The sequence below is a fragment of the Symsagittifera roscoffensis genome, chromosome 10, assembly GCF_963678635.1.
Source record: "Symsagittifera roscoffensis chromosome 10, txSymRosc1.1, whole genome shotgun sequence".
In the NCBI taxonomy this organism is placed as follows: Eukaryota; Metazoa; Xenacoelomorpha; order Acoela; family Convolutidae; genus Symsagittifera; species Symsagittifera roscoffensis.
This window is the reverse complement of record NC_087071.1, coordinates 45,326,104-45,338,304: the sequence shown is the minus strand read 5'-3', so window position 1 is coordinate 45,338,304 and position 12,201 is coordinate 45,326,104. Positions and strand designations below refer to the sequence as shown.

Genomic DNA, 12,201 nt, shown 5'->3' with positions numbered 1-12,201 from the left:
CTAGTCCTAGTTTAAAGACTCCCACATTATCATCGCCTAATATTCCAGTTACCTGGGTTATTTTGATTTTTCAACATGGCGCAGTCAAACGATTTGAATTTACGAGGCCTAGAGTTCTTTTGGAACAACGCATCAAGCGAGAACCATCAAGACTGGAAAAATTCCAGTTGACAATCATCGCTAAAGTTTCCGTGGATATCGAAAATGTGATTAACCCACCTTTGAGATCCGAAATAACTTACCCTAAGCCAGAAACGTTGCAGCCTTCCGATAATCAAACTTACAATGAAATATTGAGAAGAAGGAAAGCGGAAGACAACGCAAAATTTAATGGCCTACAACTTGGCGACGTCGACAAGAAGTTAAAATCATTACAAGGTTACCTAGCATTTGTCAAAGAAGGGGAAAAATGTGTTGCACACAAAAACCGTGGTAAAATAATACTCGATATTAATTTAGGGAATTACTAAAACTACTTTCACGATATCTGCAAGCTTGACTTACGAAAAATACAAATTCTTCGACCGAAGACAGAAAGATCATGAGTTATAAAAAAATGCATGAGGTCCTTTCAGAATTGGCAAACAACTGCAAAGGGGCGACTTACAGACAGAACTAGTCAGAGATATCTTTATTACCAATATGAGGAATGTGGAAATCCAGAAAAAGCTGGGCGTTGAATATCTGACCCCAGAAAGTGTTTTAGCCTATGTCTTAGTCCACGAGAAAGGCTCGAAAATACATAAACAGTACATAAAAATCCCTGTATATACTTCTCTATAAAAGCCACATTAAGTAAAAAGCGAACCAACCTTGAACATTGTAGAAAGTAATAAATGTAGAAATTGTGGGCAACAATTCAAGAGGGGACACCTTACATCTTGTCCAGCAAGAGAAAAAAATTGCACCATCTGCGGTCGTGAAGGCCATTTCACTTAACATTGCAGAAATTCAGCAACAAAACAAACTAAAGTAGTTGAAAAACACCCAAAACTACCCGAACAAGAAACCCGCCAAAACAGCCCACCGCAAAACTCCGAGTTCGAAGTACATTTAGAAGACTTTTTAGCCTCAACTGTAGATAATGATAAACAAGTGGACGCTTTTAAGGAGAAAATCGGACGATTAATTAGAATAGTAGTTACACCCGAAGGACTTGAACTGAAAAAGACATTACTAGTATCAATGGGCAATTTTATTCTTCTCCTAACTGAAATGGAAATTGACTCAGCTAGTCCGGTATCGTTCATGAAAAAGAATTTACTTCACGAATGCAAGTTAAGAGTTAGATTTCTAAGGGTTGAAGCAGTTGATGAGATCACAAAAAAGGCCTACCAAGGCTTCGGAAGTACGATGAACATCATCAAAAAATGCATAGTGAGGACACAATCGAAGGGAATTGATGCCGAAGATCAACAACCGTTCATCACCGAAGCGGCAGAAGGATACTTACTGGGCAATGATATACTACCAAATAGTATCAGACACACGGACTAACCTGAGAATGACACCCGTCGGGATAGAAGAAAATCAGATAAAATTTGAGTCTGACAGCCAGCCTTGCCAACATTTCGATTTACAATCCCAACGCGAGTTCAAACTGTATATATCTAATCCATTTCCCGAACTTTTAAAAAGAACAGGCGGATCAAAAAATTTTATAGTAAATACATGCTTCAACGAATCATTAAAACCAAAACAAGTTAAAGGCAAGCCTATATCATTACACCTACTCCTGAAGTGAAACTATTTATTGACCAGTCAATTAGCGAGAGAGACATAGAAAAATTGTCCAGACTTTCAGAAGTCTGTTTTTTATCACCTATCGTCATAACAGCAAACAAAGGACGGGTTAACTGAGTTGGCGTTGAACTAAAAACTTTTAAATAAACAAAGATTTCGCAATAGATAACAAATGACTAATTTTTTCGAACTAATCGACAACTTTGCCCTAACAATCAGTGGTCATGAAGAAAACAAAATCTGGTTTTCGTCTATCGACCTGAAATATATATATATCAGATACTACTGTCGAAACAAAGCGAGTAACCAATGCAACTTCAATATCGTGGGAGGAGACGTTACGAGTTCATAGAGCCCTAAATCTATTAAGCAAACTATTTCCATTCTCTTGGCCTGAAATGTTTGATTCTAAATTCATGGCGGTACTGACTAAACAAATCCGTGCTTTGAAAAATATTGTAAACGCTATCGAAGAAGACCGGAAAAAATCAGATAACCTGGACTGCAAACGGGAAATTTTTATAAAAACCTGATATCATCAATTTTCCCGTGAACGGGGATGTGTTTACTTCAACGGGAGACGTGTAATATCGGCATGTTTGAGGAACATTATGAAGCACACCCTGGCCAAGTGGCAATGAAAAGTCTGGCATCCCTCTACATCTGGTGGCCGAAAATCTACCGCGAAATCCAAATTCACGGAGAAATTTGTATCGAGTGCAGGAAAAAGTTGGAAACCTCTATCAAAACACTGAGACCTCGGAAAGCTTCCATCGGTCGCAGAACCAAATCAAGAAATGGCGCTTGAGTTTACCAGACCGCTACCCTTAACTTGAGGAACGATAAAAAAACATACTCGTGTGCGTAGATTGATTCTAAAAAACTCCCCTCAGCGCAAATAACATCTAGTACATCTGCAAAATCTGTCATAAACTTTCTTAGAAATAACAAAACCCTTCATGGATTACCTAGAACATTTAGAACGGATCAAGATTGGAGATTTATTTCTAAATAGGTCCGAGAAGTTTGCCAAGAACAAAATGTTAACGTTTTATTCAGCCCAGTGGGCGACCATAAAGCTATATGTCTGTTGAACGACTGATTAGAACAATTAAAGAACGAATTAAGGTCATTGTACATGAAAAACCAAAACTCTCGTTAGAAATAACTCTATTGAAAATCAAAAAATGTTTAAGGACTTTAACTCAACAATAAATATTTTGCTTTCCTTTTGAAACACAAATCGGTAGATCACCAACTACTATCTGACCCAACCTTGTAAAACTTCTATCTGCAAAAAATTTGAATTGAAACAAAACTCTATTATGCATAGATAAAGGAAGAAAACTAATATGACGCGCCAGACCACATGTTTGGGACGCTCCTGACGATATAGAGGATGGGCATTTGGACGACGGATCCTCCTCGTCATAAGCTCAAGAGAGAAACGAGGATAAACCGTACTATCAGGAGCTTAAAGAAGAGATAGTAAGGGAATCGGACCATACAATAACTCTTAAAAACTTTTAAATAACTCGTAAATAACGTAGTTAAATAAAACCCGAACCTGCCCGACCCAAAAACCCACAGAAATAGCCAATAGGGAAGCATCTTCGCCCATTAAATAGCCGCCTCCAGGATAAATGACTGAACCCCACATCAGACATAATACGAGACCTATTCGAGCTAGACAGCCTCCATCTTTTTTGGGAGAAAGGGTGTTTACGAGATTCGTAGGAACTTCAGATGACAGACCGTTTGAACATTTCTCAACTTGTCTAAAGACCCTTCTGCCCACCTCATCTCTAGAAGCAGTTGCTATAGAAATAGAAACCCCACCAGTAACCGTCGTGGACCTAACCACCCCCAATTGTTCTCCAATACGACCTTTGACCACTGATAATTCTAGAAGATGCGGATTAGAACTAGAAGGTAAAATGAGATTCTAAAATTAATTCACCCACCTCACCTTCCGAGAAAGTGCATTTCAATCTGGAAGTACGGAAGAGCGAATACGACCCATCGGGCTTACCCACTGAACCGTCGGCCGTCGTTGAAACACACCTAGTTAACAACCCCGATTGGCTGAACAAACCCCCATTTTTTGCGGCTATGGATCTCCTATGCTGCCCAATGACACTTGAATGAGTATAAACTCCTACTGACAAACATGAACTTACATTCAGCGAAATAACTCAACTTTTCTTTGAAAATTTTTTTTTTGTTTATTACTACTCAAAAATTTTTGTTTGAAACCGGGGCTAAACACCTTGGCTTATGTTTGATGCTTATCTTCGATTATTTTGTTAAAAGATTAAACACAATGTTTGGTGCTTATACCAACTAAATCATTTTAGTTAGTTTATTAAAACCCTCCAGCTTTGTACCCTGTCTACGTGGACCCTTATTTCACCGAGTGCTAATTTTTCCCAACGGGCGCCATCTTGGGAGTAGATGTTTTCTCGCTGCAGTTTCGCTGTTTGGCCTTTCGTGCGTCGTCCGTGGGTGAAAAATAAATGAAACTTCTTACAACACAAGCTGCCGTATATTAAGTTTTCGAGGGGAATGTCAAAGAGGATCTTTTAGCCTTCATGTTGCTCATGTTCTAATTTTGAATTAGATTTATACCTGCCAAAAGTGCATCGGCTTTTGGCAGAACTAATTTTTAGTCAGCGTACGTTTTTTGAAACTAATTCTCAATTTATGTTCCTAGCCGATTCTAACTTTTATCTATCTTAGTTCTCTTAATCGACATCTTTTAATCTAGTCTTAGTTTAAAAGTCTACTTGTTAGTTTAGTAGAGAAACCTCATCTTAACAAGTCTTAAACTAGTCCTGTTTCAAGTACAGCCACATTATTATCGTCTAATTTTCCACATATATCATAATCCTGATTTTTTAACAGGGAGGGATCATCCTGATTATCCTGATTTATCCTGATTTTTTAAAAGGTCCCCCTTTGTACTATTTTGAATATCCACTTTTGGCTAACGGACCCTGAAAGTTTTCTAAATGCGCCTTGGGCGCCAATATATACTAATTTAGAGGGGGGAGTGTGAACTGAAAAAACGCAATTTTTCGGTCAAAATTTCCCAAAAAATGCCTAAAAACGTCTTTTTGGGCCTTTTTTTTCAAACTTTTGCCTGCGGCGCAGAAAATATGACCATAACAAGGTCTTTTTGGTTCTTCAGAAGAGCTCGAAAAATCAATTTGATGCACCTAAAAAAAGGCCGACGCTCCCTTCCCCCCTTGCCCCTCGATCCGACCCTGAGCAGTGGTGATTTAGTTTTTTCGTTGCTTTGCCAATACCCGAGCAAGCGTTTTATAATTTTAAAATAGATATCGTCCATTTTCTCAATTGATTAGGCTCTTGTAAAAGTCAAGGATGTCACACATTCTCAAAAGCCAATTCACGGCCAAAACTTTGAAAAATAATGGTTGTCAAATAATAAAATGTTTTAAAAAATCAAAGATGCAATCATGATTTTTTCTCTGCATTTGAAAGCTCTGTTTTGTTTGGAATACTGCAGACTCTTAACAACCACAAAACAGCGGTCAGACTGATATTTGTAGGTAGGTAAACGTACAACAAAACTGCACGTAATACCAAAAACGCGGGTTTAAGAGTTCGCGGAAAGTAAAACTCAATTCAGAAAATACAAACGAACTTTATTCTGTGTTGTTTGGAACATTGTAACTTTGATCCTGGTTTATGGGGATTATATCAAGGGTTCATTAGTCTCAGACTTTTACCCTGTTTCGCGAATCGATCGCAGAATTGTCACCTAACTCTAAGAAAAATCGCGATCGCAGAAAAATCTTTTCTTTTCGCTGGTTATGCAAGCAAATGAAACAACATGAAAAAGTTAATATTTTAATAACAAGTTAAATTTCAATAACAATAATTTATCAATTGCTCTCAATGGTCAGAAATATTGGCAAAAACTGCTTCTTTGACTTTACTTTTGATTTTTAAAGCTCAAATTTCCAAAAAAAATATGACGAAGTATGCTTAAAAAAACTAAGAGAAACCGAATTGGAGACTTCAACTAATTATTCTTATCCAAATTGTTATCACTAACACGTGTTCATATTGAACGTATCTCAATCCAATCAGTTCCATAAGATCGATTTTCCCTGAGTTTTGCAAAATTCTTTGCTAAAGTACCCTCTGAATGCCATTGGAGTTTCCGCTTGGGGTCTTATCAGCGAGTGTTGACATTTGCCATTTGCCATGAAAGCGGCTGGGAAGGTTTGACTCCAAATGTTTTGACTCTGTTCTGTAAACAAGCCTCAATTCAGACTAAATTCCTATATAATTGGTAATAAACTTGTCTATAGATATAACCATCTGGTATCTCAAAAGCCTGGTTGCTGCATTTATTCAATCAATGTCCAAATCGCGTTTCAAACAGTAAAAAGATTTTAACGACTTGTTTCAAAAGCGATTGAATATGCGTGTGACATATGGTGAAACCCATGTGAATCAAATGGGCTTGCTTGGGGTTATTTTCGAGCATATTGACGGAGGAGCGGTTGAAATTGGGTTCTTTTTTAACGGCTAAAGTATTATGGACTTTTGAATTGGCTCCAAAATTAATCTATCTGGCTTGTCACTCCAAACTGCGATAATAACAGTAAATAGTTTTCAGACTGCCAGTTGGTATTTTATGTTGAAACTCAATTTTGTTGTGCCCATATTTGATCGATTCAAACCCGCTGGATATTTTCCAGTCTAATTTCCAGCGGCAGCTTTATTCAATCAGTTATTTTTTATTTGTGGAACTAGAACTATACTAACTTTCATTGTTTGAGCTCAACATGTTTATCAAAGTATATTTATTTTGCTCAAACTGTAAAAAAAAGCTTTTTGGAGTCTCGAAAGAATAAAACTGATGGAAGATGGTCAATGCTGCGTTTTGATGTCTGGTTATGACATGTTCATACATTTTCCGAGCTTGAAGTTGAGGGTCGCACTTTTTGAAGGCTTTGAGTTTTGTGTGTATAAATTTTTTTTGTCTTTTGTAAACGACCAACACTCAAAACTGTTTTGCTTTAACCACACTGAAAGGGTTTTGGAAAGTTTCGGAAGTGTAGCATGAATCACAACTGAGCGAGCTTAAGATATATGACTCAATTCCATCGAACATTTATTTTATATTTTGTAGTACATGGATTTGCGTGGAAATAAAAACAAACCCAAATTCAACGCTTCACCTACCAAAAACATCTGCACCGATTGCAAATAAATTAGTGCAGAAAAGCAAGTTTCATTTCTATCTGCCACCTATTGCAATATATCACCCACTCTCCTAAATTATTTCTCATTTCAAGAAGTTACCAACAATTATGTCTTCAAGAAATCTTCTAAGAGGGTGGATTCCATCATGCCGAAAGGACTTTTAAAAAAAATTACGTCAGCCAATCAGAATTAGCTTTCAAAAAGTCGACGAAAATAAGTTTAAACAATCAGTCAATTTAGGACAGTTTGAATGACTTTGATTGGTTGAAATTTTTCACCCACTTAACCTTTCTGTCACTGTAATAGCGCACCCACGAAATTCCGAGAAATTCTTCTTTGAACCATCTGTTTTCTGGGTTTATGCTTTTGATTTCTTGGTGCTATCAAGGGTACTGCTCGTTTTCCACTACAATGACATTAAAGAATTCAGGTTCGACATAAACAACTATTCCCCAAAGCTCCGGCTGATTTCTACAACTTTCTGTTTTAGTTACAAGAAACAAACCCAATACGAGTATTTTAGCTACCAGAAGCAAACCCCTTTGCGTAAATTTACTCCGCGTAATATTGTCCATTTTCTAGTCTCAGTTTAACCCTCAATGCAATGTCTACTTTCCGTTCGAACTACCCAAAGTTTAAAGCTGTTTTGCTGCTAATGAAAATAGTTATTTATCCAACAAAACTGGCTTTTGAGTAATTTGCTTGAATGATTTATCATTTTTCCAACCATTAGCTTATAGTTATCTAAGCTTTTCCCTTTATAATACTCGAAGTTATCGACACTGGAAATTTTAGCGACACACGTTTTTCTATGACTTTGCGGCAAATTCAAAAGACAATATGTCATTTTTGAAGAGCAAAAGAACAAACTGGCTCAGTTTTTCAACAGTTCGACTCTTTAAATTTGTTTCCAAATCCGGATCGTTTCCAATTCACTGGATTGTTTTTAGTTCATTGCATAGAATTTAAAATTTTGTTATTGAAAAGTTCGTTATTGTTCATTGTTTGATTTAAGAAACCCATACAAAAAAGTTACATTCATGAGGGCAGATTTATAGAGGCACGAAGACGCACCTTTTCTCACAAATATGACCCATTTTTGAGATCCATATTGGGCTGACTGAACCAACTTTTTTCTAGGAGCAATTTTGGCGCTAAAAAGTCTAACTTCGGGGGTGCAGAACGCGGCAAAATAAAACACAATTTTTGACCTCTTGTTTCAGCAAATTTTAGAAAATCAAAATGAAGATACTTTTTTACGCGTCGCGCTTGATTGTTTGCTGTGAAATAGTAAATTATTTTCTTTCCTAATTTTTGGGCAACTCTGTTAGCAGGATTTAATAGCAAAACAATTTTTTCTTACTGAAGTTTTTCTCTGCGTCTATCATGCAAAGCCTTTTTCTTTTTTCTCGGTTGAGCTGCTCGACTTGTGTATCGACCAAAGTTAACGTAATTCAGTTAAAGCTTTTATAATTTATAGTTATAACCATTTTTCAAGATTTTTTGCACGTTAGTGATGAGTAATCATTGGACCAAAAAGTGACATATTTTGATTTTTTTCATCGAATAGCAGCGTTTTTTCTTTGAACAAAATATTGAACCAAAAACTAGTTTTGTATCAACATTATCTGCTGGACTATTGTATCAACATCTGTCGATTTATATATCGAACCTCTTTGAATAAAGTACTGTGTTTGTTTGTCTCATTCTGGCCGATTCTTAGGTATGTCGACTCAATCTGGGTACCAAAAAATCAAATAATTGTAACATTGCTTTGGGATTGTAACCTGTTTAATATAAAAAAAATCTATTCAATTTTCAAAAAAAAAACTTTTTTGCTGGTAATTCATGCTGAAACATTTTTTTTATAAAATCCAACCCATTCAAAAAAAATCTACTTTCTTGCTACAAATGTAAATTGAAAAAACTAGACCCCTTGAAGCTGGCTGCCAAATGGAACAAAATATCACAACAAAAACTTTATTATATAACGCTTAATTCTATTTGGTCCATGTGAACAATCCCCCGCCCCATAATAGATCAATATCCGCCCTAAAGTTAATTGGCAAAACCAAACCGTAAGGTTGCATGTACTATGGTCAAATCTTATTGGCCGAAATTTTTACTTCTAATCAAGTGGTCTAACCTTTTGATAAAATTAATTAACGGCTTTAACAGCTTTGTTTAAAAAATTACCCTTGCGATAATTAATAGAAACTAATAGAAACAACAATTAACTTTTTTGTGATCAATTTCAATTTAAACTTTTGTGGTTTCTGGAAGAACAAATTCTGTAGTCTTAGACCATGTTTTTATTCAAACAATGTCTGGAACATCGTACAACTGTGGGTTAGTTTGTTAGGCTAATTTTAATTACTTCAAAAAACTATTAGGTGGCCAATTAAATTTTTTTTGGCCTTCATTTCCCAAAAATTAACAGTTTTTTTCATCTGACCATCAAAAATTGGTCTGAATAACCAAAACACACAAATTATGGGGTCAGAATTCAGTCTTTGTTTGATTATACCTCATAAAGTTATAAATTATTTCAGCAAATTGTACTTCTCATTAATAAAGTTAATTTAAAAATTTAACAAAATCAATCGCCGTTCATTAATACATCTACAAAAAACTAGAACAAAAAACTTGACTGCTCGGAGTTAAAATTCACAAACTTGTAAAAACTCTGCACTCTTTTTTTTTCAGATTGATGCAAAAATTTTTTTTATAGATTGATCAGCTTGTCCTTAAGCAAAATACGCTGATCTTCATTGAAGATCAATTTTTCTTTTTTTTCTGAAAATTTAGGATGACGCAGTAACTTTTCATGAATCTACTAAAATTAAAAAGAAGTTTTGTAAAAGCAATTTTTCACACGCTAATACGTGTTTTTCATGGTTTTTGCATTTTTGAAAAAAAAATAAAACACAAATACATTTTTTTGTTTTCTTACTGCCATCAAATTTTTTTTTTAATACGCGAAGGACCAGCAAAAGAGCTAAACTGCTAACTATGGCGACCCAATGCTCAGCCCCTCAAAAACATTTCCATGCTTTTTTTGCCTTTTTCTTTTTTTGATTGCTTGAACGCAAAAAAAAACAAACAACGAAACAAAAAAAATTAGCCTTTTGCTTGATTAGTTTTGACATTGAAAAGCGTATTATAGTGTAACACTTTGTTATTGTTACGACATTTGAAATGAAAAATTTTTGAAAATTTTTGTCATGGCATATCTTTTAGTTCTTTTTTCCATACAAAATCATGTATCAAAAAAGTAATCGAAACGGGTTAAGTTAAATATCAATCAAAAACCTTTTCAGTCGTGATTAGACGGCCATTTAAAAACGTCCACAAATTTTCAAAAAATTATATTGTGAAAAAAAAAATTGGTTTATGTTTTTTGATTTTCAGTCTTGATATGAAGTTAAGCTATGAAATTTCAAAACAGCAATTTCAAAATTTTCTTTTGGCGTCTTCTTAAGAATAAGTTTCTTTTAAATCAAAAAAATTTTCAGGATCAGACGTAATTTTCAATGCTTTCTGAATATGTCTAATTTCTAGACTTTTGTCCAGATATTCTCATTAAACCACAAAAAAAGGTACAAATTAAAAAAAATGTTCTTTTTTTAAAGAAAAAAGAATAGTATAAAACTCTAGAACACTTAAGAAAACGTTCTTTTATTTTTCACTTCTTGTTTTGATGATATAACAGGGAACACAATAGTAGACAAGTGAAACACAAGTGAAAAAATCAATAATGAACCCCTACTAAAATCCGCGAGCACAGACTAACATTCATTACCCATTTTGACGGCCCAATGATAGCGTAAAAAATATATATGACTAATGTGAATTTCTCTACTTTTCAGATAATTTCTGATTTCATTTAAAAATGGCGCCTGCTCATGGATCTAGCAACAAGCAGGACTCTGCTCTGTTAGATGAGATCAAGAAGAACCACAAGAAGACGGGGGATTTGTTCGTGGACAAGGACTTCCCAGCCAATGACGCATCACTCTACTTCGAAGAGACACCCCCCATGGAGTTCAAGTGGATGCGACCCAAGGCTAGATAATTGTTCATAATTTTAGATATAACATAACCATTTTAAGCTATTAGATATAGATAACCGAGTGCTTCAAAATGCCTAACTTTCGATGAAAACTACTCTAAAAATGCCCAAAGATGATCAAAATTAGAGCAATTTTGTGGGGATTATCGTACTGCCCAATTCTTGCTTAAAATAAATCATTTGGTTCAGAAAACAAAAAAAGTTCAAAATGAAATAGAAGTTGCTGCATTCAGGAAAACACCTAATCACGAAAACATTGGGCGTTAAAAAGTCTACCTGCATTTCTGCAAATGTTTTGTTCATTATTTATTTAATTTTTCTTAATCTTCCATTTTTTCATAATTATGTCTGATGAAAAAAAGTCAAGTTTGTGTTTAGGACATTGCACCCAATCCACAGCTTTTCGATGCAGGCGCAGACAGATCCGACATAGAACAGGGATACCTAGGTAAGCTGCAAAGTGATGCAAGAAAATTAGTTCGAGAAGTATCTTTATTTTCAACTATTTACTATCTGCTATGATATTTAAGAAAACTGTGATATACGCGCTATTTTAATTGTCCAATTTTTGAGGCTATCTGTGTGTTTTTTTTTCTTAAGGATGAAACTATTGAAGTTTTGATTGATATTTTTTTTCCTTTTTTTTTCTAGAAAAAATTAAAAGGAAATTTAGACAAAAACAAAAACATTTTCATTAGAATTTTTTTTCTCGAATTTCTTCTCTTAAATCAGTTTGGTCGGAACATTCTGTGCCAATTGAACAGCAATTGGCTATTCGTATTCTTGTTTATAAATTATCACCCCAGTTTAACTCAAAATCACAGCGCCGTTTGAATATTTGAAAGCCATATTACTGTTCTATTTTGTTGAGGCTGAAACTGAAAAAAATCTGATTAATTTCCTTGAAACTGATTTGTTTCCCTTTTTCTCTCAGTGTTAATTGTCTTCAGGCGACTGTTGGCTGCTCGCCTCCCTCTCCTGTCTGTCGATGAGACCGAAACTGTTGAGCAGAGTGGTGCCCTCCGACCAGGGATTCGACAAGGCCAACTACTGTGGCGCATTCCACTTCTACTTCTGGAGAGCAGGTGAAAATATTAGTCATCATAATAATCATAATAATCGAAATCATCAACATAACATTAATC

The 12,201-nt window shown here is 35.2% G+C and overlaps 1 protein-coding gene across 2 annotated transcripts in view; it reads left to right on the top strand.

Annotated features, from left to right (window-relative positions):
* The first annotated feature begins 10,857 nt into the window (after positions 1 to 10,857).
* Positions 10,858 to 12,201, top strand: part of LOC134855621 (calpain-B-like) — a 51,348-nt gene continuing 50,004 nt past the window's right edge. For both annotated transcript variants that reach the window (XM_063872162.1, XM_063872163.1), the window contains exons 1-3: positions 10,858 to 11,050; positions 11,435 to 11,504; positions 12,007 to 12,141. In XM_063872162.1, the coding sequence (XP_063728232.1) occupies positions 10,877 to 11,050; positions 11,435 to 11,504; positions 12,007 to 12,141 (379 nt within the window). In that variant the 5' untranslated portion in view covers positions 10,858 to 10,876. The remainder of the gene's footprint in view (positions 11,051 to 11,434; positions 11,505 to 12,006; positions 12,142 to 12,201) is intronic.